Here is a 26724-nt window from a genome sequence, read left to right as displayed (position 1 = left end):
AAGAAATTATATATCGTAATCATGGGCAAAAATGGTTAAAATAAATCATGAAATGAGAACCATGGGGAGAGAAACATTTACAAGTCAAAAAATAGAAAAGTAATATTACATATCATCCAAAATAGAAAAGTAATATTACAATGTTGTTATTAATTTGTAATTTGCTTCTTTTAGTTTCTATCTTTGAATAATCTCGCCACGACAAGGCGACAACGGGGCAACATTAAAGTCGAGGATCACGGTGAATTGACTTTGATCACTCAAAGTTAGTTAAGCAGAAGTTATAAGCTGAAAGCATTTTTCCTTCCTTAATTGCAGAGGATTCAATCTAAAGTGTATGCTGGGACGTAAAGTCCAGCGGGATGTTTCCTAGAATTTGCCCTGACTTATAAAAGTTGAAATCCAACTCAATATCTAAAATTAATGAAAATAATAAATAAATAAACTCTCACATGTACACGGAGATTTGATCACTCGACTTTAACTTTTCAAGAATGAGGGGAGGAGATTTTGAGGTCGATGAGATGGGTGGGCAGCTCCAGTCAATCAATATTACAACTATTCAAACGTTACATTTGATCAATATTTACTCTTGAGTTTCTTATAACAACTTCGGGATAATATAAGTTATATTATAATGCAACTTAACAACATTTATAATTTCGTTATGTTAAGTTTCTCCTTGTACGCCGCATGTATTTTGTCTTATAGCTTTATTTCTTTTTTCTTTTACAAAGCCTTCGCAACGTACGACAACTATTTCACAACGAAGTTTTTACATAGGACCAGCACAAGATGGTAAAAACCATATAAACCTAACAAAAATTTTAGTGAAGATCTGATTAGCCAGCTTGGAAAAAAAGTGATTAGTCAAAAAAATCCAAGAGTCATGTAAGGAAATTAGTTCGACCGAGGTTAATTAAGGGATATTGAGACCGATGAGCTTTATAAATTAATAATCTCTATTATATAATAGTATTTTATGGTTCTAACTTGGTACAATAGGCTAAGTTAAGAAGAAATATTTTTCCATAAATCTCTTATACAACTCTGTGGTCCCATTCACATAATAAATTACAAATATAATTAGTTATGATATTTTATTAATTAGAATATGACTATTATTACTATTTTTTTTCTTGAAATTGTAACTTAGTTGGATCTCATTTCTAATTTTTCTTATTACTCATCTCTAATTTTTCTTATTACATCTAAAAGTATTGATTTTCTTTTCTTTTTTTTTTACAATCAAATATTACTCGTATATTCTCGAATTCTAATAAAATTTATGAAGTGTTGTTGATGTGTTCATGGTAGAGCGCTAACTTTTTCTTTCTTGGGCATAACAGAATTTAAAGCTATTGTATTATCCTTAGCTTTGTGCAATGAATTTATTTTTTGGTTAGTTTAACATATATTTAATGGATTAATTCATATTCAATTGATTAGATTGGTAAAATACCATCAAGTTTTAGTGTATTAAATATATGTTGATTGAATTGTACTAATACACTGTACAAATTAGTAAATTATTAATTTATCGATTTATTAATACATCTTTTAATTAATAGATTTTATATGGTCCTAATGTTTATCAATTTATAGAGGTCAGAACCCACCAAAATGCCCTCTACATATCTTATTTTAATGAGAAAATTATTACAAAATTATATGTGATTTAAATTACTTTTATATTTAGACGAAAAAAAGTAGTCAAATAAAATAATGTTATTCTACCATTTTTTAATCTATTTTTAAATTGAAAAGGATACTAATTTTTCCTCTTTCGAAACTAAAGAATACAAAGAGCATAGTCTTTCTCTGTTCTTGGTCTGATGACTAGACATCAAATCTTGTATTTGCTTCTCGCGTTTCTCCAGTGTTGCTGTTAGTTTCTCAATCTCTTGGAGTAAGATGAGCTTTCTGCTTATGGAGCTTGTTGATAGGTGGTTTCTACCTAAAGTAAACCGTTAATGGTGGCATGTTGATCCTAGAATGAAGAGTTGATGGCTCCGCTACCGCATAAAAGGGAGAAAATGGACAACTATTTGGGGGGCCAATATAAGGTAAAACCAGAGAAAGAGAGGAGGGGGTTCTGAACCTTTTCTATGATAACTGGATAGCACTACAATTTACATTTTTATGTATAATTTCTATATTAATTAAATACCCCTTTATACCAAAGATCTGATTTTAGCATCAGAGGGTTTTCGTTGGAACCCCATCGGAGAGTCCTAACCCGTTTCTATGAATGGCAGGTTGTAAAATTTGATCAACACGCTATATAGGCTCAGTTCATGCTGTTCCCCCCAACACAAACACCCCCCCCCCCCCCCCCCCCCTCCCAACCCAAAAAAAAAACGCTGTTAAGGTTGTTTTTGGGCATCAACAGAGCTTGTATAGGTCAATGTCCTTGAAACTTTCAGCATCATCAATACGCAACAAGCATCCACTATTCTATTCAAGTGATTAAAGGCAAAATCAAATTTAAACCCACCAAGCTGCACAACTTTGAGACAGTGCCACCAATTGAATATTAATTCATCCGTGATGTCCTTAATATGTGTGTTGACCCCCATGCCCTCTGCACAACCCCGCATAATCTTTAAAGGAGGGCCGTCACAAGACCAGAGCTTAAAGCACAATCGGAATCAATAGTATCCCCATATTTGTTTAGCAACTTTTTCTAGAATTGGAGCTAACTTCCTAGAGATTTTGTAATCATCAACGGTGACAATCTTTTCATTAGAATCCCTTCAGCATTACCATAAATTGTAACAAGACCTCATCCGAATAAGGAGACATTTCTGAAAAATCAATTTATTTTCAATGTTAGTATAAGATATTTCTCTCTAATGTATATTATTTTCTCAGGAATCTCTGTGAGAATGTCCTTTATTTTTTCTGCCTCCTCTGTTGTAAAATCGTCGAATATATCGTGTACGATTGAGCCTTCTTTTGTTACCTCCTAATCACCAGGAAGTAAGACTCACTCAAAACAAAACTCACTTATTTTCTTTGAAATATTAGGGATCATATTCTTAGTGGTCTGAAAATTAGTGGACTTCTTCAGAATTCTAGGGAGGAGGATCTAACTTCTATAAAAATCCTAGAAAATTCAAAGGAAAGGGGTGTTTGACTCTCTGATGGAAATTTTATTTTATTTTATTTTTTCCATCATAATTTAGCTTGGAGATTATTTTTCATAAAAAACTAGAAATTATTACTTTTTTTAAACCCATAAACTGGCTTAAACTTCAAAGGGCCTTACTGTCCTTTGTGATTTCAAGTGTTCGTGGCATCCTTGACTATTGGCAAACTGTTTCCTCACCTAACAAATTTAATATTGATGCAAGGGTTAGTTATCAAGCTGCTATCTAACTCGACTAGATTTCGGCGTCAACAATTGCATTTCAAACAACGCAGAACAGAGGCATCACAAGAGGCAAAATTGCAGGCTGCCCATTTTGGGATGAAATATAATTTCTCGAAAAGAGTAAGAATATGGTCATGACCTTCATATTGTATCGAAGGTCGTAATGCAGCGCATGTGATACCGAGATAGAAGTTGCATTTCTCACAACTGTAAATGAAGCGGTAGCAATGTTTATGACAAGCTTTGCTTGCAATCGTGGTAATCCAAAACATATTCGAAAGAATAAAGTTTTTGGAGAATGACAGGATGGTGGTGGTGGAAGGGATGATGAATTTCTCCAGGCAACTCCATACAGGATTTGTGAAGGTAAATTTTACAGTGATCGCAACCATACGCTAGATCCCGCTGCTGAATAACATAACTTTCTCGTAACCATAGCAAAAAATAAAAAATCATCAACATATTCATTAGTCCGCTCGTATTTTAGGAGAGTCAGGAAATGATCATGGCTGAAATGTATCCTTTTCTCTCTTAACTCCTCTGCTAGTAGTACCTCGGGGACCACGCAACACACATGGGCATTGTAGTCACATTCACCGCAACAATAAAAGGTGCGCCCTGGTCTTAAAATTCTTACACTTTTGCAAGTGTCACAATACAATAGATCAACAGAATCATCATCTCCGTAGTCCTCAAGATTATTGCCTGTGAGGAAGAGAGAATGATGATAGTGATGTTTATTGACCATAGATAGTGAGAGTGAGACTGAGCTGCCACACTTTACATGAAATCTGATGTCATATTCAGCACAACAATCACAACTCCAACAGTCCAACTCTCTATTATCTCTGTACTTTGTGCGTCCTGGACGGGAATGATATGTACTCGAATATTTTATTGGAAAATCATTTCCAATTTATCCATTCATAATATTTTAAAGCCAATGCCTATTATTTAAAACTTATATTGTGTCTTTTCATTCTGGGGAATCTAATCAACACCTAAACTGCAAAATTTGTCACATTACGACAACGGAGCAACCAAACCATGCAGACGGTGATAATTAACAGTTGCTCCATTTTATGCACCATGCAGACGGTGACTCATGTGATGATGAACATTGTAACTTGAAAGCAAAGAAAGGAAATAAGATTGATTAAAATTACAAATAAAATGATCTTACAACTAGCTTTCTGAATAAGAAAAATAATAAAAATGCAAACACACATTGTCTAAAAATTAAAATCAACGCTTTGAGCAACTAAATGTAGATGGATTTGGAGGAACATCCACTTCAACAACTACTTCAAGCATCTGTGAAACTTTCCTCATTGTTGGTCTAAGAGATGGATCCTCTTGAATGCACCAAATGGAAACCATCACAAGCTTCTCTACACATTTTATATCATTCATGGCTTCCATGTCTCCCTCAACCAAATCATCCAATTTCCCATTTCTATAGCAATCAAAAGCCCAATCTGTTAAAATTGCATACTCTTCACCCATTTCAATATCAAAACTTTTCCTGCAGGAAATGATTTCCAGCAACAAAACACCAAAGCTGTACACATCAACGTTCGCTGTGATTGTTGAGTTCCTAAACCATTCAGGAGCTATGTAACACCCCAAATCTAACACGTGCGGAGCACGTGAAGAAGGAGGTTACTCAAAAATACTAATCTTTACTCATAAGTTTCAAACTGAAATACCTCCAATTCTTATTCAAATAAATCCACATATTCAAACGTCTAATACTAAATAATCTCTCCCGAGGATATAAAATAATAACAAAAGCCTCAAACTCCAAATTACACGTTCATAATAGAAATAACTAAATAGAAACACAAGTCTATTCCTCCTCTAATTCAAATGGCAAACGGAAACGGAAAATTACTAACTCCAAAGCTAAGCGCATATCTCAAAAGAAACTTAATCTGTAAAAAGTAATGACTAGGGGTGAGCCGTCAACTCGGTAAGTAAAACCATTTCTAATATACTAGGCCTATCGATACAAAAATATTGCAAGCATTCTTTTGTTTAAAACATATATCATAATCCATAAATTTCATAAAACGATATATCACGATAACATAACATAAATTCTTAATAATTCAGAATATCCAAAAGCATATTTACTTATGAAGTAAATCATATAATACGTATACAGAAAACAAAAAGGTTAGCTTATGTCACATAGTGTCACCTATAGTCCCGGTGACCCGGCCAGAAACATAATCAGAATATCGTGTGCACACTCAGAACAGAAACCTAGTACTAGTCCAGAACAGACATATATCGTATTATACGATTAGAATCAGAATCAGAATGACTACGGACAATGAGCCAAAACATAATGACTTATACATGGCACTTTGCACTATATGTGGTACTTTGCAACGCTTTGGCCTTCAAGAGGTGGCCCCCATATAGTCCCAAGAGGTGACCCCCGTACAATCATATATAATTGAAATCATACATGGGCACAAAACATTCGTATCGGATTCATAAAAGTCCATAACAATAATTTAGGCTTGCATAATATGTTAAAGATAAAATCATAAAAGGTTGTCATGTCATAAAATCATTTACATATTAAAAAACATTTATAAAATACTCTGTTAAAAAGAATTTAGGTTTGAAAACATTTACATAAAACTAATTTTGTTATCAAAATCAATTAATCCTTTAAGTAGTATAAAAATATTTATACTTATAATAATAATATCAAAATACTTATACATATCCAGTATACTAGGAATGAAGTTACTTACCTCGACAAATAAATTTGAATTAACACACCTCTAAGCTTCTAAGAGCCTCAATCACCTTCAATACCTTAAACAAATACAAGATATGACAATTAATAACTTATTCTAAGAATCTGATTTTCTTATTCATACCCGTACAGGTTTGATTCTCAGAATTTAACTCTTAATCTAAAACTCATAATGATATAATATTCTATGGAACTATTCTGGACATCCATGAGCACCCCATGTAAAATTTTCAAGAGGATCCAATATCAAAAACATTTTCAAAACTATTTATTTCTCAGCAAATTCGAAACTATTTTCACATAATCTAAACCAAACAGAACGGGTTCCGTGATTTTTATAAAATAAAATACTAATCAGAAAATTATGAAATTAAAACTGGGAATCCTAGACACATATAATAACCTACATATAAACTGTCAGAATTTTCCGAGTTCATTTGGTGGTACAAATAGTCTTGTGAATCCGATCGCAATGCTGGAATCGTAGTTTTCCAGTGCGGTGGTTTCTATTTCGAAAATACATATAAAATTGAAAACGAAGTCGAATTTAATGAAATAAAATTTACTCAAGAAGCCCTACATGTCTAGTTTCCAGAAATATAAATATTTTAAGAAAATTCGTTCAGAAAATATAGGTTTAAATTCGAGATACTCATGCTGTCCAGAATTATCCTGTGCTTAATACGTTAAGGATTGATTAACTAAACTCATAATAAATCAAAACCCTAAAAAACGCCTAAATACATTCTAAATCATGCATTATGATCTATAACCATCTAGAATCATGCCAATATAAACCCTAGATAGAGTGATTAGAAATCTATTGAGAATAGGGAGAATTACTTACCCGTCGCTTTGATTCTCTCCTAAACAAAGGTTTGAATCCTAAGATTTGGGTAGGAGCATAAAGAGCAGCAGAGAAGAAGAATAAATGTTGTGAACTTAGGGTTATGGAAGGAGAAAAGTATACATTTATAGGGAATCTTAAGAAACCATATTTAATAAGGAAAAATAACCCTTTCTTAAAATTATCTCATAAATAACCTCTATTTATAATTAGTATCCCTTTCTTAATAAGGGTTATAGGCCACCCATAATTCTCAATGAAAGCCCAATTTCCATAATTTAATATTATGAAAATTTGTGGCATTACAATTTGTAACACCCTAGGTGAATCCCACATCGGCAAAGCACGGGAGAAATGCTGGGTTTATAAGGAGTGATCCACACCTTAATTGGCTAGACACATTTTGGGATGTATGGGCGCCCCAGAAACAAATTCATGCGGGCCTTGTTAAGGCCCAAAGCGGACAATATCTTGCCAGGTCTGGGTTGGATCATGACATTATGGTATCAGAGCGGCTCTGCGTGTCCTCTTGAGCAATGGTGGGGCAAACCTCAGCGAGGACGCTGAGTCTCCAAGGGGGGTGTATGTAACACCCTAGGCGAATCCCACAACGACAAAGCACGGGAGAAATGCTGGGTTTATAAGGAGTGATCCACACCTTAATTGGTTAGATGTGTTTTGGGGTGTATGGGCGCCCCAGAAACAAATCCGTGCGGGCCTTTTTAAGGCCCAAAGCGGACAATATCTTGTCAGGTCTGGGTTGGATCATGACAAGCTACGTACCCTTTTGTTCCTCTTATAGCCTTCTTAATAGCTTTGCTCTGATTCAATGTCAAGAGCTTTGCCAATCCAAAATCCGATATCTGAGCATTGTAGTAATCATCAAGCAATATGTTCTGAGGCTTTATATCACAATGGATGATCTGAGAGCTGCAATTTACATGTAGATGCAAAAGCCCTCTTGCAATCTGAAATGCAATGTTAGCTCTCAGGTTCCAACCAGGCTTCAAGTTTTCGAAAAGGAAACTTGCTAATGTTCCATTATTCAAGAACTTATACACCAACAGCCTGTTCTGGCCTTCGTCACAGAACCCTAACAACCGAACAAGATTCTTGTGATAAGTCTGGCCAATCATGACAACTTCATTCTTGAATTCCTTTTCACCATCTTGAAACACTCTATCCAATTTCTTTACCACAATTACAGTAGTACGTGTGCTTGTTTGAATTACTCCTTTGTAAACAACACCAAAAGATCATCTGCCCACCTTTTTCTTGAAGTCATTTGTAGCTGATTCATGCTCTTTGTGGCTAAAACAACGCAAATTTGTTTCCATGGTGCTTTCGCCTGGGCGGTTTATAATCAATTTCTTCTTGTGGATGAAGAAAAAACCAAGACAATTGCACCAACCAATGTAAAATTTACAAACACGGAGCTTCCTAAAAGAACTGATCTTGTAACATTCATCATGTTCCTTTTTTTCTTGTCTTCAGGATCCGGAGGACTAGGAACTGATGGAGGATCAGGATCATCACCTTTTTTATATTTTAAAAAAGCTTTGCCATTGACACTGCTATGTGCTCTGCCATTGGAGAGAGGCAGCTTCTTCGACCAGCAGCTATCACCTCGAAAAATAGCCACAACACAAAAACAATCACTCAAGCAATTGTTTTTGCATTGCACTTCATCATAGGGCCTGGAAAGCTCGTAGTCTGACATAGGTCAATCTGTATCTTTAAGCTCATAAAAATCAAACAATTCTTTGTTATAACCCTGTCTTCCTCCATTACAACTTAATTCAAAATCTGCTTTGCAGCTTCCGTATTTTTCGTTCTCATCAAGTAAAGAATACCCTTTTGGGCAAATACTGTTAAATCCATAAGCACCACTTCCCAATTCTCCTCCAATATTAACACAAATATTTTCAGGTTGAGACCAGACAACAGACCAGTTTCCATTACCATTCTTTAGATAAAAAGATTGCACGAAAACGCCATCAAAATTGAGAGTTGCTCTATGGTAAAAGTCTGCAGCTGGCACTACTCTTTCTGTTGTAAGATCAAACCTCCGGCCATTTCTTCTCAATATGTACATGTAACCAGACTCATTGAACATCACTTGGTAACCAGAATTTGATGAGTTTGTAGAATCATAAGTACCACTAATGTAGTAAGCATCGTAGGCAAGATCAGTAGGCAAATTTGCAATATTGAGGACGAGGTTACTATCCTTAAGCAAGCGAAATTGGAACCGTCCTCGCGAGAAATTGGTGTCCGATTTTCCAGAAAAAAGCCCTTGTTCAGTCTCCATCATTTTCCCTGGCAGCAATGTATCCGTAGGATTGCTGAAGCTGTCCCATAACCTACTAGAGCTGCTGCTTGCAATCACAAAATTGCCCGTATCATTCATATGGCCAACAACGACTGCACCAATATCAATTTAGAGCTCCAAACTTGTTTTCCTTGAGGATCATTAAGCACTAGCCCTTGATCAGCAGTAAGCTTTACTTGTGATCCCCTTGGGACAACAGGATTTTGATCTTCATTATCTGTGTACCAGACAACAATTTTTTTAGGTATCTTGTTGTAAAATATTGAAAGCGAGAAGAGATCATTGCTGTTGTTTTCTTTACCAAGCTGGTGAAATCCAAATGTAAAATCACCAGAAGGAGAAAGCCATGGAGAGCTGTCAGTGCCTGCTGTGAGAGTGGAGCCCACAGGTACAGTTCCATTGGTTTGAGCAATGGCTAAATGTAGATCATATGGAAACAGAAATAGTAAGAATATGAAGTAAAATTTAGCAGAAGCCATTGCAGTAACTATTTGGAGAATGTTAAAAGTCATTGCTGGCACCAGCCATCTAAATGGCCGGAGCCATGCCATTCAACACGGCCCGCCATTGTTGGTGGTGCCGTGTTGACTTGTTAAAAAAAAAAAAGCCAAAATTTTGGCTATATAAAGAGGGCTTCACACCCTCATTTTAGTATCCAATTCCATCGAGAGAGAAGCATTGCTTTCCTTTAGTGTTGAGAATATTAAGAGTTTAATAAACTCTTGAGTGATTAGAGTTCTGAGAGTTTGGGTGTATTGGGATTTTGGGAAGTGAGCTAAAATACTACAATACTTGTAACTCCTTTTCACTAGTAAAATATTTCCTTCTGTTTTCGCCAGTGGACGTAGGCTAAAAGGCGAACCACGTAATTTTTGGTATTCTCTTTTGTGCTTATTCTTTATCTTTTCTTCTAATTTTATTTTAGCTGCGGTCATGCTTTACCCATCAATTTACTAACAGTGGTATCAGAGCTATTGGTTGTATTTTTTAAAGTCTGGTACTGTTCACGTATACGGTACTATTCACGTATACGGTACTGTCACGTATACGGTACTATTCACGTGAAACGGTGGGAGCGATCCAAGAATTTTGCGGTGCAAAGTAGGGAATAGTGGTGTGAGTAAAACAACTGTGTGGTTTTTGTACATGTCTAGGAAAGTTCTGTCACAAAGGCGATAAGAGCTTTAGGAGTCTGGGTTTTAAGTGGGACCATTGTGATCCCTCCAGTCTTTCCTGAGAACTTTCCTGGTGTGCATTCTCACACATACTCACAAGTATTCAAGGTAGTGCACTAACTTGTGTGTGGTATTTATCAACAAAATGGCGGCAAAGTATGAAATTGAGAAGTTTAACGAAAATAATTTTTCGTTGTGGAAAATGAAGATAAAAGCTGTATTGAGGAAAAATAATTGCTTGGCAGCAATTGGAGAAAGGCCCTTGGAGATATTTGATGACAAGTGGAACGAGATAGATGGCAACGCCATTTCTGATCTACACTTGGCACTTGCAGACGGAGTATTATCCAGTGTGACAGAGAAAAATACAGCAAAGGAAATATGAGATACTCTCACAAAATTGTACGAGGCCAAGTCACTACACAACAAAATCTTCTTGAAGAGAAAACTCTATACTCTTCGAATGGCGGAATCTACAATATTGACCGACCACATCAACGCCTTGAAGACTCTATTTTCACAACTCACAACGTTGGGTCATAATATAAAGGAAAATGAACGTGCAGAGCTTCTACTTCAAAGTCTACCAGATTCATATGATCAACTCATCATCAAACTGGCGAACAACAATCCAATGGACAGTCTAATTTTCAACAATGTTGCAGCTTCCGTATTAAATAAAGAGAGCAGGCGGAAAAATAAGGAAAATAGACAAGCAAGTTCGCAGCAAGCAGAGGTGCTATCGGTGACGAGAGGGAGATCAACGGAACATGGCCCCAGTGGGAGTCAAAATCATGGTAGATCAAAATCCAAAAGTAAGAAGAATGTTAAATGCTACAACTGTGGCAAGAAAGAGCACGTCAAGAAAGAGTGTTGGAGTAACCAGAAGAGAAGAGAGGACAAAGAGCCTAAGTCATCAAATGCTCAGGGGTATGTAGTAAGTACCTCAGATGATGGCGAAATTCTCTACAATGAGGCAATAACTATTTCAGAAGGCAGAAAATGACTATCTGATGTCTGACTTATAGACTTAGGAGCTATCTGGTACATGACCTCTCGGAGAGAATGGTTCTACACATATGAACTTATTTAAGGAGGATCTGTATATATGGGAGATGATCATGCCTTGGAGATCGCTGGTATTGATACTATCAAAATAAAAATGTTTGATGGTATAATTCGCACAATTGGGGAGGTACGACATGTCAATGCTCTGAAGAAAAATCTATTATCTTTGGAACAAATGGATAGTCATGGGGACAAAACTCATGTGGAGAATGAAATAATGAAGATCGTTAAAGGTGCGCTTGTATTGATGAAGGCAGAAATGATCGATGCTAATTTATTCATGCTTAAAGGAGAAACACTACAGGAGGTTAATGCGTGTGTCGCGTCAAATGGAGAAGAATCAACGATGATGTGGCGTCTCAAACTTGGCCACATGTCAGAACAAGGCTTGAAGATTCTCTCTGAGTAAAAATTGCTTTCGGGGCTCAAATCGGTAAGTTTACCATTTTGCGAGCATTGTGTTACAAGTAAGCAGCATAAATTAAAATTCAGTAGATCTATTGCTATAAGTAAATGCATTCTAGACTTAATTCATTCTGATGTTTGGGAATCACCGGATATATCCATGGGAGGTGCAAAGTACATGGTGACTTTCATTGATGATTATTCCAGAAGATGTTGGGTGTATCCAATTAAGAAAAAGTCAGATGTATTTCTAGTGTTTAAAGAATACAAAGCGTGGGTGGAACTTGAATCTGGTAAAAAGATCAAGTGCTTGAGGATGGATAATGGTAGAGAGTATACAGACGACGAATTTCTTGCTTTCTGTAAGCAAGAAGGTATTCAGAGGCAGTTCACGGTGGCATACACTCCTCAACAAAACGGAGTGGCGGAATAGATGAACAGAACTCTTACAGAAAGAATAAAAGCTATGTTGATGACTGCTGGTCTACCCAATTCATTCTGGGCAGAAGCAGTCAAAACTGCCTGTTATATAGTAAATCGATCGCCATCTACAGCTATTGGGCTGAAGACAACGATGGAGATGTGGACTGGAAAACCAGCTGATTATTCCTACCTACATGCATTTGGATGTCCTGTGTATGTGATGTACAATGCCCAAGAAAGAACAAAGCTGGATGCAAAATCTAGAAGATGTATCTTCTTGGGATATGTTGATGGAGTAAAGGGGTATCGTCTGTGGGACCCCACTGCCCACAAAATCGTCATCAGCAGAGATGTTATTTTTGTAGAAGATCAACTGCAAATGAAAGATGGAGATGATGGCATTGTAAAAGAAAAGTCAGAGACTGTGCCGGTATGTGTCGAAAATAATCCAGAAGATTCAGATTCTTCTGAAGCAACACCAGAGCACGAGGAACAAGAACCAGTCGAGTTTGAGACTCCAGAAGTTCGTCGGTCAACTCGTGAGAGACGACTGCTGGCATGGTACTCGGAGTATGTCATAGAGATCAACGTTGCATACTGTCTTCTAACAGAAGATGAAGAGCCTTCAACTTTCCATGAAGCTTTAAACAACTTAGATGTTGCTTTGTGGATGACAACAATGCAGGAAGAAATTGAAGCTCTACACAATAACAAGACATGGGAACTTATACCACTACCACACGGAAGAAAAGCCATTAGAAATAAATGGGTCTACAAGATCAAACGTGATGGCGATAACCAAGTAGAGCGATATTGTGCGAGATTGGTGGTGAAAGGATATGCTCAGAAAGAAGGTATTGACTTCAATGAGATATTTTCGCCGGTGGTTCGACTTACAACAATCAGAATAGTCTTGGCAATGTGTGCCACATTTGACATACATCTAGAGCAGTTAGATGTGAAAACTGCATTTCTTCATGGAGAACTTGAAGAAGAAATATATATGCTCCAGCTAGAAGGTTCTGCAGAAACAGGAAAGGAGAACTTAGTTTGCAGGTTGAACAAATCTCTATACGGTCTCAAACAGGCGCTGAGGTGTTGGTATAAGAGATTTGATTCCTTCATTATGAGCCTTGGATACAACAGACTCAGTTCAGACCATTGTGCATATTACAAGAGGTTTGAAGATAATGATTTCATCATTTTACTGTTGTACGTGGATGAGATGTTGGTAGCAAGCCCCAACAAAGATCGAGTCTAAGAATTAAAGGCACAGTTGGCTAGGGAGTTTGAAATGAAGGACTTGGGACCAGCAAACAAGATTCTAGGGATGCAAATTCACCGATACAGAAATAACAGGAATATTTGGCTTTCTCAGAAGAACTACTTGAAGAAAATCTTACGACGCTTCAACATGCAAGATTGTAAGTCAATTTCTACCCCACTTCCTGTTAATTTCAAATTATCCTCAAGTATGTGTCCTAGCAATGAAGTGGAGATGAAGGAGTTGTCTCAAGTACCGTATGCATCAGTAGTGGGAAGTTTGATGTTCGCTATGATATGTACAAGACCAGACATTGCACAAGCAGTGGGAGCAATCAGTCGATACATGGCGAATCCTGGTGGAGAGCATTGGATAGCTGTGAAGAGAATTATGAGATACATCAGACGAACCTCAGATGTTGCATTATGTTATGGAGGATTAAAGTTTACTGTCAGGGGTTATGTGGATTCAGATTTTGCAGGAGATCTTGATAAAATAAAATCCACTACTGGTTATGTGTTTACACTTGCGGGAGCAGCTGTAAGCTGGGTTTTGAAACTGCAGACCATTGTGGCTTTATCTACAACAGAAGCAGAATACATGGCAGCTACACAAGCTTGCAAGGAAGCTATTTGGATACAAAGGTTATTGGAGGAGCTCGGGCACAAACAACAAAAAATTCGTGTGTTTTGTGACAGTCAGAGTGCCTTGCACATTGCAAGGAATCGATCCTTTCATTCTAGGACAAAGCACATAGGAGTTCAGTATCACTTCGTTCGTGAAGTAGTGGAAGATAGAAGTGTGGATTTGCAGAAAATCCATACCAAAGAGAACCTAGCAGATGTTTTGACCAAGCCGATCAATACTGACAAGTTTGTCTGGAGTAGATCCTCTTGTGGTCTAGCAGCAACGTAGGCAATATAACTACGGCGAAGCAGAAAGGATGGTGTGGAGATTGATTGATTCTCAATCTAATCTCCAAGTGGGAGAATGTTAAAAGTCATGGCTGGCACTAGCCATCTAGATGGCCGGTGCCATGCCATTCAACACGGCCCGCCATTGTTGGTGGTGCCGTCTTGACTTGTTCAAAAAAAAAAAAGCCAAAATTTTGGCTATATAAAGAGGGCTTCCCACCCTCATTTTAGTATCCAATTCCATCGAGAGAGAAGCATTGCTTTCCTTTAGTGTTGAGAATATTAAGAGTTTAATAAACTCTTGAGTGATTAGTGTTCTGAGAGTTTGGGTGTATTGAGATTTTGGGAAGTGAGCTAAAATACTACAATACTTGTAACTTCTTTTCACTAGTAAAATATTTCCTTTTGTTTTCGCCTGTGGACGTAGGCTAAAAGCCGAACCACGTAATTTTTGGTATTCTCTTTTGTGCTTATTCTTTATTTTTTCTTCTAATTTTATTTTAGCTGCGGTCCTGCTTTACCCACCAATTTACTAACAGAGAAGCACTACAAGAAATTATATAACATAATCACGGACAAAAATGATTGAAATAAATCATGAAATGAGAACAGTGAGGAGAGAAACATTTACGAGTCAAAAAAATGAAAATTAAAACTTTGACAGTCAATGTTGTTATTAATTCGTAACTTGCTTCATTTAGTTTCTATCTTGGAATAGTCTTGCCACGACAAGGCGACGACGGCGCAACATTAAAGTCGAGGATCACAGTGAATTGACTTTGATCAGTCAAAGTTAATTCAGCAGAAGTTATAAGCTGAAAGCATTTTTCCTCCATTAATTGCAGAGGATTCAATCTAAAATATATGCTGGGACGTGAAGTCAAGTGGGATGTTTCCTGGAAGTTGCACTGACTTATAAAAGTTGAAATCCAACCCAAAATCTAAAATTAATGAAAATAATAAATAAATAAACTCTCACATCCACACGGAGATTTGATCACTCGACTTTAACCTTTTAAGAATGAGGGGAGGAGATTTTGAGGTCGATGAGATGCGTGGTCAGCTCCAGTCAATCAATATTACAACTATTCAAACGTTATATTTTATCAATATTTACTCTTGAGTTTCTTATAACAACTTCGGGTTAATATAAGTTAAATCATAATGCAACTTAACATAACTTAACAATATCCATAATTTCGTTATGTTAAGTTTCTCCTTCTACGCCGCATGTATTTTGTCGTATAGCTTAATATTTTTGTTCTTTTTCCCCAAAACTTGTTACAAGTTACAAAGCTCTTGTAACGTACGACAACTATTTCACAACGAAGTTTTTACACAGGACCAGCACAAGATAGTAAAAACCATGTAAACCTAACAACAAGTTTTGTGAAGATCTAATTAGCCAGCTTGGAAAAAAAAAGTGATTAGTCAAAAAATCCAAGAATCATGTAAGGAAATTAGTTCGCGCCAAGGTTAACTAATGGATATTGAGACATTTGAGCTTTATAAATTAATAATCTCTATTATATAATAGTATTTTATGGTTCTAACTTGGTACAATTGGCAGAGTTAAGAGATAATATTTTTTCCATAGATCTCTTATAAATATTTGTGGTCCCATTCACATAATAAATTACAAATATAATTAGTTATGATATTTTATTAAATAAAATATAACTCTATTATTACTAATTTTTTCCTTAAAATTGTAACTTAGTTGGATCTTATGTAACACCCCAAATCTAACAACAAGGAGGTTACTTACAAATCGTAATCCTTACTCATAACTTTCAAACTGAAATATCTCAAATTTTTATTCAAATAAATCTACAAATTCTTACGTTTAACACTAAATAATCTCTCATGAAACATAAAAATAATAAATGTCTCAAAACTCCAAATTACAAATTCATAACAGAAATAAACTAAAAAGAAACATTAGTCTATTCCTCATCTTATTCAACTACCAAATGGAAATGAAATCTCTAACTCCAAAGCTAAGCACACCTCTCAAAAATGATTTAATCTGCAAAAAGTAATAACGAGGGGTGAGCCGTTAACTCGGTAAGTAAAAACATTCCTAACACACTAGGCCTATCGATACAAAAAATATTGCAAGTCTTCTTTTAATCAAAAACATATTTTATAATTCATAAATTTCATAAAACAAAATATTTCAATTAGATAACATAAATTCATGGTAATTCAGATATCAAAAGAATAACCAATTATGAAAGCAAATCGTATAATGCATACACAGAAAGCATATAGCTAACTCATGTCACATAGTGTCACCTATAGTTCTGGTGACCCGACCAGAAACAGAATCAGAATATCATGTGTACACTCAAAATAGAAACCCAGTACTGGTCCAGAACATATATGTCGTATAATACGATTAGAATCAGAATAACTACGGACAATGAGCCAAAACATAATGACTTATATGTGGTACTTTGCACTATATGTGGAAATTTGCGATGCTCTGGCTCTCAAGAGGTGGCCCCCGTACAATCATAAATAATTGAAATCATACATAAGCACAAAATATTCGTATCAAATTCATGAAAGTCCATAGCAACAATTTAAGCTTGCAAAATATTTCATAGACAAAATTATAAAAGGTAGCCATGTCATAAAATAATTTACATATTGAAAAGCATTTATAAAATATTTTGTTAAAAGAATTTAAATTTGAAAACATTTTCATAAACTGGTTTTGTTATGAAAATTAGTTGATCTTCTAAGTAGTACAAAAACATTTATAATAATATCAAAATCGTTATACAAATCCAGTACATTAGTAATGAAGTTACTTACCTTGACAAAAGAATTTGAATTGGCACACCTTTAAGTCTCGAAGAGCCTCAATCACCTCCAATACATTAAACAAATACAAGATATGACAACTAATAACTTATTCTAAGAACTTGGTTTTTTTAATTCATACCCGTACAGGTCTGATTCTCAGAATTTTAACTCTTAATCTAAAACTCAGAATGACATAATATTCTATGGGACAATTCTGGACATCCATGGGTACATCATGTAAAGTTTTCAAGAGAATCCAATAACAAAAATATTTTCAAAACTATTTATTTCTTAACGAATTCGAAACTGTTTCTCCAGTACCTTAACTGAACAAAACAGGTTCTGAGATTTTTATAAAATCAGATACTAATCAGAAAATTATAAAATTAAAACTGGGAATACTAGACACATATTATAACTTCCATACAAACTTTCATAATTTTTCGAGTTCATTTGATAATACAAATAAATTTTTAACTCTGATCGCATTGCTGGAATCGCAGTTTTCCAGTGCAGTGGTGTCTATTTCGAAATTACATGTAAAATTGAAAACCAAGTCGAATTTAATGAAAACAAATTCATTCCAGAAGCCCTACATGTCTAAATTCTTTTAACAAGATTTAATATTATAATATTTAATTTAATATTATGGAATTTTGGGCTTTCATTTGGAATCATGCGTGGCCTTATAACCCTTATTAGGGCTTCTCCACCACGCAAACTGCAAAATTTTTCAAATTACGACAACGGAGCAACCAAACCATGCATCTAGACAGTCATAATTAACAATTGCTCAATTTGATGCTGAACATTGTAACTTATTTATAACTTGGAAGCAAAGAAATAAATTAAGATTGATTGAAATTACAAATAAAATGACCTTACAACAAAGCATTATGAATAAGAAAAAGAATAAAAGATGCAAACACGCATTGCCGAGAAATTAAGATCAGCGCATGTAGCCACTAAATGGAGATGGATTGGGAGGAACATCCACTTCAACAACTCCTTCAAGCATCTGTGAAACTTTCCTCATTGTCGGTCTAAGAGATGGATCCTCTTGAATGCACCAAATGGAAACCATCACAAGCTTCTCTGTGCATTTTATATCATTCATGGCTTCCGTGTCTCCCTCAACCAAATCATCCAATTTCCCATTTCTATAGCAATCAAAAGCCCAATCTGTTAAAATTGCATACTCTTCACCCATTTCGATATCAAAACTTTTCCTGCAGGAAATGATTTCTAGCAACAAAACACCAAAGCTGTACACATCAACCTTTGCTGTGATTGTTGAATTCCTAAACCATTCGGGAGCTACGTACCCTTTTGTTCCTCTTATAGCCGTCTTAATAGCTTTGCTCTGATTCAGTGTCAACAGCTTCGCCAATCCAAAATCGGATATCCGAGCATTGTAGTAATCATCAAGCAATATGTTCTGAGGCTTTATATCACAATGGATGATCTGAGCGCTGCAATCTTCATGTAGGGTACAGAAGCCCTCTTGCAATCTGAAATGCAATGTTAGTTCTCAGGTTCCAACTAGGCTTCAAGTTTCCGAAAAGGAAACTTGCTAATGTTCCATTATTCAAGAACTCATACACTAACAACCTGTTCTGCCCTTCATCACAGAACCCCAGCAACCTAACAAGATTCTTGTGATGAGTCTGGCCAATCACGACAACTTCATTCTTGAATTCCTTTTCACCATCTTGAAACACTCTATCCAATTTCTTGACTGCAACTGCAGTGGTACTTGTTCTTGTTGTTTGAATTACACCTTTGTAAACAATACCAAAAGATCCTCTGCCGACTTCTTCCTCAAAGTTATCTGTCGCTTCCTCAAGCTCTTTGTAGCTAAAACAACGCAAATTTGTTTCAATGGTGGCATCGCCTGGATTGTTTCTTATCCATTTCTTCTTATAGATGAAGAAAAAACCAAGAACAAATGCACAAACCATTGCAAAATTCACAAACACGGAGCTTCCCAAGAGTACTGATCCTGTGGCATTCATCATCTTCCTTTTCTTCTTGTCTTCAGGATCCGGAGGACGAGGGACTGATGGAGGATCAGGATCATCATCTTTTTTATATTTGATAAAAGCTTTGCGATTGACACTGCTATCTGCTCTGCCGTTGTTGAGAGGCAGCTTGACCAACCAACAGCTTTCAATTCCAAAAATAGCCACAGCACAGAAACAATCACTCAAGCAAGTGTTTTTGCACTGCACTTCATCATAGGGGCTGAAATGCTCGTAGTCAGACGAAGGCCAATCTGTATCTTTAAGCTCATGAAAATCAAACAATTCTTTGTTATAACCCTGCCCTCCTCCATTACAACTTAATTCAAAATCTGCTTTGCAGCTTCCGTACTTTTCGTTCTCATCAAGCAAAGAATACCCTTTTGGGCATTCACACATTGGCCTTCGATCACCGTCTAAGGTGCAAATACTGTTAAATCCACAAGCACCACTTCCGAATTCTCCTGAAATATTATCACAAATATTTTCAGGCTGAGACCAGACAGCGGACCAGTTTCCATTACCATTCTTTGGATAAAAATATTGCGCGAAAACGCCATCAAAATTTAGAGTTGCTCTATGGTAAAAGTCTGCAGCTGGCACTACTCTTCCTGTTGTAAGATCAAACCTCTGGCTATTTCTTCTCAATATGTACATGTAACCAGACTCATTGAACATCACTCGGTAACCAGAATTTGATGAGTTTGTAGAATCATAAGTACCACTAGTGTAGTAAGCATCGTAGGCAAAATCAGTAGGCAAATTTGCAACATTAAGGACAAGATCACCGTCTTCAAGCAAGCGAAATTGGAACCGTCCTCGTGAGAAATTGGTGTCCGATTTTCGAGAAAAAAGCCCTTGTTCAGTCTCCATCATTTGGCCTGGCAGCAATGTATCTGAAGGATTGGTGAAGCTGTCCCATAACTTGCTGGAGCTGCTGCTTGCAAGCACAAAATTGCCTGTATCATTCATAACGCCAATAGCAACAGTACCAATATCAATTTTAGAGCTCCATACTTGTTTGCCTTGAGGATCATTGAGTACTAGCCCTCGATCAGCAGTAAGCTTTACTTGTGATCCTCTTGGGACAGCAGGATTTTGATCTTTATTGTCTGTGTACCAAACGACTGTTTTTTCAGGTATTTTGTTGTAAAATATTGAAAGCAAGAAGAGACCATTGCTGTTGTTTTCTTCATCAAGCTGGTGAAATCCAAATGCAAAATCACCGGAAGGAGATACCCAGGGAGAGCTATTAGTACCTGCTGTGAGAGTTGCACCCACAGGTACAGTTCCATTGTTTTGGGCAATGGCTAAATGCAAATAATATAGAAGCTGATATAGTAAGAATATGAAGTACAATTTAGCAGAAGCCATTGCTATATCTTTTTGGAAAACACTTTTAGGAATTATATATGGTAACCATAGGCAGAAATGATTAAAGTAAATCATGAAATGAGAACGGAGAGGAGAGAAACAGTTACAAGTCAAAAAATAGAAAGGTAAAATTACATATATTATCCATATGTCAAAGTTGTTATTAATTGCTAGACTTTGCTTCTTTCTATCTTTGAATAATCTTGCCCCGACAATGGGGCAAGCAACCTTAAAGTCAAGGACCATAGTTGATTAATCAAAGTTAATTAAGCACAAGTTATTAGCTGAGAGCACTTTTTCCCGCCATAATTGCATTTCCAGTCCGTCAATGTTTTTTTTTTATAAATATTATATTGAACAAAGTATAAATATTGATAACTACATTCAAAAATATCTGTTGGGACCTGAATCCAGCCTAATATTTTTCAAACGAGCATTAAAGTATCAAATTGAAGTTTAACTGAAATCTAAAATGAAAAAAGAAAATAACATATAAAGAGTTGTGAAACCCTCGGCAAGAAAAAAGAGTTGCATGTTGACTACAACTCAGTCAATGTTACAATCAAACATCACATTTTATCAATTTTTTTTTTGGGGTCCCCATTGCCTTATGTTAAGTTTATCCACCATGTATTTTGTCTTATAGCTTAATTTTCTTTTCCAAAACTCGTCTTACAAGTTACAAAAGACTTATAATATACCACAACGAATTCACAACAAAGTTTTTAACATAGGGCGAAAACCATATAGATCTGACAAAAATTATAGCGAAAATGAATTAGCCAGCTTTTGAGCACATACTGTAAAACGAAATTCATTCATTTGTGTTATGAAATGAAATTAACTTGCTTTATTTATTAAACTTAGTGCCTATTTAATATACCTTATCTAATAGCTACAAATATATATTTTTTTGTTATTCGGTTGTTTTTTTAGTTGAGTTTTTTAAAATTAAATAAGTTATTTTGTCTCTATTAAGTACCTATTTGATATTATTTATTTAATGTTCATAAGTACTTATTTAATTTCATAAGTTTTCATCAAAAAAATTTTAATGCTTTGGTTGTTTTTCAGTAAAGATTTTAAAAATTAAATAAGCTATATATTTTACTTCTACAAGTAAAATCCTAAATTTTGGGCTCTTAAGGTAGAGATTTAAAACTTTTTAAAATGTTTAAATGTTTAAAATATTAATCATATTTCATTTCTTTCATAACATAACTTTAAATAATTTATTTATTAAAATAATTTTATAATTTTTACAAAAGTTTTTATTGACAACCAAACAATTATTATTATTTTTTTTGTGAAAACTCTACTAATAAAAATTTTACTAATAAAAGCTCTACAATATACTCTATTTAAAAAGATACACCAGACCAAACCAAACCAAACAGCACAAAATCCCAATTGGCCAAAGAATAAAAAGCAAAATATCGAACTGAATTGATTCCGTTCGGCTTGATTTGGATTTTCCTTGAATCCTTATAATCTAAACTAGCTAGTCAATCATATACCCTTTTTCATTCATACGTTTGACTTCGGTTGATGACATAAACATCTTAAAACTTGTCAGGCATGCATGAATATGTGGTTTTTCAACTTGATTAATTATTTCTTTCACTCATTAATGAAAAGTTTTTTCTTCAAGCATGCCCTAATTTCAGTTTAATTGACACGTCTTGCATTGCTTTAAAAATACATAAAATGTGAAATTGGAATTTATTCAGGAATAAAAGTACAAATATCTTTCGGAATTCGGCCACAAAAAAATAAAAAGGGAGTTGGCCAAAATGATGTTGTGGTTAGTATGCTGATTATTGCCATTCTTAGGGTTGAGAAATAACAAGGTTCAATTGATCATCAAACTGCACACTATATATAAGCAAAACCAAACTAGAATAAAGATCAATAAATAACACAAATAGCCGTATATATATATATATATATATATAGCTTCATCAAAGATTTAATCGATCCATAGCACAAACAGCCATAATTTTTTAATCCAACTATTTTTTACCCTTAATAACAATGGCACCATATATCAAACAAACCCTAGTTAAGCAGACACAAGCTAGCATAACATCCATATGCACCATTTATTGATAACAGAATTAAGCATAAATCCCTAGATTCATATGGGCATCATAGTCTCAATCTTGAGATCTTTTAAGGCTTCTTAGTATTGGTGGACTTCTTCTCAAGATTGGCCTTGAGCTTCCTCTTCTTCTCCTCATTAAGCATGTCAGTGATGAGTATGTCACCATCCTCGTTGGCTTCGGATCTCAGATTGTTGTCATCATTACGAACACAGTCCAAGCTCTTTATTTTAATTGCTCTCCCCTTGTGTCGAGGGCGCAGATCATATCCCACCTTAGTCATTGCTGAACATATATGTATACGTCCAATAGTTAAGAAATGCTAGTTTTATTGCTAAAAGAAGGCTGTAACAATACTTTGTGCCAACTATGCTTCAAAGAAATTCATCAATTGACTCATCAAATGTGGTTATTAAAAATTAGTGAATGACAAGGATATGCTCATATATATGAAATCAAGACAATCATGATGCAGGTTAATCTAAAGTGTAAATACGTAATTCCTCACTTCATATATGTACCTAGGTTAATTGACATTGACACATAAAGAAAATCGAGTAATTATGCCTTAATGGACCTGTTAACATAAAGGCTCTATGGGAAGTTTTGCCATTAATCATACATAATAGGGAAAACAAAAATATTAGAAATTAGATTTGAGAGTGAGCAACCACTTCCATATATACTGCCGTATCTGTGATCAATCAATCTGTTCCAAACATATAACCCAAATTCAATAAGGACATAAGGCCTCTCCTATAGATAGTAGCAATGAGAAGATTGAGACCATATCAAGGAGAAGTTCAAGAGCAGAAAGGGAGGAAATAATTAGAAGGTAACAAGACAAGTCACCCTCATAGAATATATTTCCATTATTTTTTCATGCCGACATTTGCTTCTTTTTTACTTTATTTTTACATGACAAAGTGATCTTTTAGCAATTAAAATTTCAAATGAATCCATGTCATAAATCTAATAAATGTGTTTGTTATCAAATGCAGTGTTACTATAAGGAATTCTACTTTTTAATTAACATAGGAAAAAATAATAATTAATTAGCATTTTCTGTTTATGCATGTTTCTATTGATGTATATAAATAGGATAAGATTAAATGAATAATGGATCGAATTCTTTTTTGTTAATTAAACAAACACAAAATACAATTACAATCCCAATTAATTAATATAATCAGACACATAAATCAATAAATATTAATCATTCATGCTTTTAGTATGTAGCAATAAAGTTATTTGATTTGGAATAAGATGAGTTTGCTTTCGCCGAAAGAGGATAAAATGTTTATTTATTTAAAGTATTAAAAAGTTTTTGATTAGTTTATTACGTCATTTATTATGGCGCGAAAACAAAATTCAAATTTTCGCGGCTTAATGAAAATTTTCGATTAAAAAAAAAAAAAAGCAAGAATATATACCTTTCTCATTTGAAGATGAAGCTGTTGCAGCTTGCTCCAGATTCACTGTTGCATTAGCGAATGTTTCTTCCCTATATCATTAAAAGTACATGTTAGCTATTGGTTTAAGCTATGATGGATATTTTATCTTCTTGTATTTCAAAATTCTGAACCGATGGTTGGTTCACTTCCTACAAAAAATTCCTCAAACATTGTTTTTTAGAATTTGCTGAACAATAAGGTAATAGTACTAATTTTACAGATTCATGCAACCATAGATCGTAATCTTATTCACTTTAAAAAATGTAAAATGAAAATAAAATAGAACTTGAGTATCAAAAAATTACTTTTGATTATTGGCCAAGGAATTGGATTTCTCTTTATCTGAATCTTCTGGTCCACCAGCATCTTTGTTGGCCTATGCAATAGAGTTAAAAATATATGAAAGAAATTAGTACATGCAAATTTTTAATAACATACTTATCATCAATTGTTGCATGCGAAAGATCTTCAAAGATCTTTATGGTTTGATACCCAGATATATATGAATCAACCCCATATGATTGATAATCTTTGATGATCTGATCAAAATGTTATCAAAAATGAGCTTAATTCAGAAAATAAAAATAAGATCTTTGGACTGCAAATTAAGATAAAAAGAGAGAAGAGAGATGTAAGGCCAGAAGGGCAAAATCTCCAGAAACAACCATTGTTTGGCTTGAATTTGCTTCAATCAATTGCATATTCTCTTGATTGCTGCTTGAATTCCCCTCATCAGAGGCACGAGGCTGCTGCATGTTTGGTTGTGGCACAGAAATTTGCACGTCACTGTACTTTTTCACTGACAATTCTTTGAGTTTCTCTTTGTCCACCACATTAAAGTACAGTACTTCAATCTCCCCTAATTCATGTGATGATGAATCAGATGGAGTACCAGAGTGCTCCATTGCAAATCTGTCACGGTTTCTCATCCTCATTTTGCAATTACACTAAAATTATTATATTGCTATCAATTTTGTTCTGAATATTATAAGTAAAAGTGAGAGAAAAGTTGATAAGTTTTGATGTAATGATACGGGGGTAACGGTTTCTTCTCTCTTTCGTTTGTATTTATTATTTTGTGGCAACAGCTTATTTGGTAATGATTTTTAACAAGTGTTACACTATTAGAGCCGCCATGTATGAACAAAGCTCACAAATAGTTAACCTTCCAAAATAAAAATGCACAAGCCTTTTATTTTATTTTCACATTGCAACGAAATTAAAATTAACAAAATAAGAACTAATTTCATTTTCTCTACTAATCGCATTTTCTCATAAGTCTTTATTTTATATATGTTTATTTAAATTCCCATAAGTTATGTAAAATGCGATGATTCGCATGTATGTCTAATTAAGTTTTTAACGTACTAAGCAGTGGCAAAGTTAGGAGCTAACTTTAACTCGGACTCAACTAAAATAATATTTCCAAAAAAGAATTTTTTTTAACGTCAGCAGCTAAATCCGAACATCAAGTCTTTTTTATACCAATTTAAAATTTATTAATTATTTGAGTTCATACTGCGCGGTGTGATTTGAACATCAAATCTTTCATATACTATCTAAAAGATTTTACTAATTTAACAAAATATTAGCACCCACAGAAACGTTTTCAGTCGACTTGATGATTTTTGTGCATCTAAAAACTTGTCAAGCATGCACGATTAGTGATTTTCCAACTTAGCTATATCATCCGCATGAGTTACACTTGGTGTATGATCTACGGGCATCGTGTACAGGTGAGTATGAGTGAAACAAAATTTTTACTCAAGCGTGTCCTACTTTTTTATTTGAACGTAGATTTTCTAAATGTGGCAAGAAAATCCAAACAAAGGATAAATCTTGAATGGAAAAAACAAACTGCAATCTGCATGTTAGGAAAGTTCATTATTGCAGGTGATTCGGTTTTTGTTGGACTATTACAATACTCGTACTAAGTAAATTTGAATTATTACTGATCTGTAACATCTTATTTTGCGAAAGTAGAATTTTAGGATTTGTCATGTTTCATGGAACCATAACGCACTTAGCTGCAATGATGTAAGACAATTGGTAATTTTGAAAGGATGGAAGAATTTCCACAACATTTGAACTGTTATCTTTAAATTGTACTCACCTAAAATAATGAGATTTTATTTTAGAAAAATGATTAAAGCATAAATGGAGTTCTAATGATGCGACATTTATTTAAGAGTCATATGAATGTTGTAACCTCTTATTATATTCTGAAATATACATAAAATATTTTGACACCCGTATTCTAATCCTATTCCTCTTATACACCCTTAAAATTTTAACCCTGAAGCATGTCTACAAACTGAAAATATAATCACGACATTCCTATGAAATGTACACAGAAGGATAATGGCATGGGCCAAGGGA

General features: G+C 34.8%; 2 protein-coding genes and 1 pseudogene across 3 annotated transcripts in view; all 3 read right to left on the bottom strand.

Moving 5' to 3' along the window:
* Positions 1-4621: 4621 nt before the first annotated feature.
* LOC102607428 (G-type lectin S-receptor-like serine/threonine-protein kinase RLK1) lies at positions 4622-8719 on the bottom strand. The gene is made up of 3 exons (XM_052434278.1): positions 8407-8719; positions 7772-8233; positions 4622-4989 (listed from the first exon to the last, which is right to left on the bottom strand). The coding sequence occupies exons 1-3, from the start codon at positions 8717-8719 to the stop codon at positions 4622-4624; spliced, it is 1143 nt and encodes a 380-aa protein (XP_052290238.1).
* A 9511-nt stretch (positions 8720-18230) lies between these two features.
* LOC102607715 (G-type lectin S-receptor-like serine/threonine-protein kinase LECRK3) lies at positions 18231-20817 on the bottom strand (annotated as a pseudogene).
* Positions 20818-22725: 1908 nt separating this feature from the next.
* LOC102607217 (octanoyltransferase LIP2, mitochondrial) overlaps positions 22726-26724 on the bottom strand; it is a 66911-nt gene continuing 62912 nt past the window's right edge. Inside the window, exons 1-4 of one of the 2 annotated variants that reach the window (XM_052434613.1) lie at positions 25011-25402; positions 24651-24721; positions 24325-24395; positions 22726-23176 (exon numbers count right to left, since the gene is read on the bottom strand). In XM_052434613.1, coding sequence (XP_052290573.1) covers positions 22962-23176; positions 24325-24395; positions 24651-24721; positions 25011-25280 — 627 coding nt within the window. In that variant the 5' untranslated portion in view covers positions 25281-25402 and the 3' untranslated portion in view covers positions 22726-22961. Of the gene's footprint in view, positions 23177-24324; positions 24396-24650; positions 24722-25010; positions 25403-26724 lie in introns of those variants that run through there. The other variant, XM_052434610.1, reaches the window with a different exon arrangement.

The sequence above is a fragment of the Citrus sinensis genome, chromosome 2 (genome assembly GCF_022201045.2).
Source record: "Citrus sinensis cultivar Valencia sweet orange chromosome 2, DVS_A1.0, whole genome shotgun sequence".
NCBI lineage: Eukaryota > Viridiplantae > Streptophyta > Magnoliopsida > Sapindales > Rutaceae > Citrus > Citrus sinensis.
The sequence above is the reverse complement of the archived record's forward strand: the minus strand, read 5'-3'. Positions and strand labels throughout refer to the sequence as shown.

Excerpts from the sequence above, each read along its gene's own strand:
- LOC102607428 (XM_052434278.1), bottom strand. The coding sequence starts at position 8,719 with ATGTCAGACTACGAGCTTTCCAGGCCCTATGATGAAGTGCAATGCAAA. Across the intron at positions 8,234-8,406 it reads TGTAAATTTTACATTGGTTG|GAGTAATTCAAACAAGCACA; the intron begins GTGCAATTGTCT and ends TTGTTTACAAAG. Across the intron at positions 4,990-7,771 it reads AACAAAAGGGTACGTAGCTT|CTCCTGAATGGTTTAGGAAC; the intron begins GTCATGATCCAA and ends GGTGTTACATAG.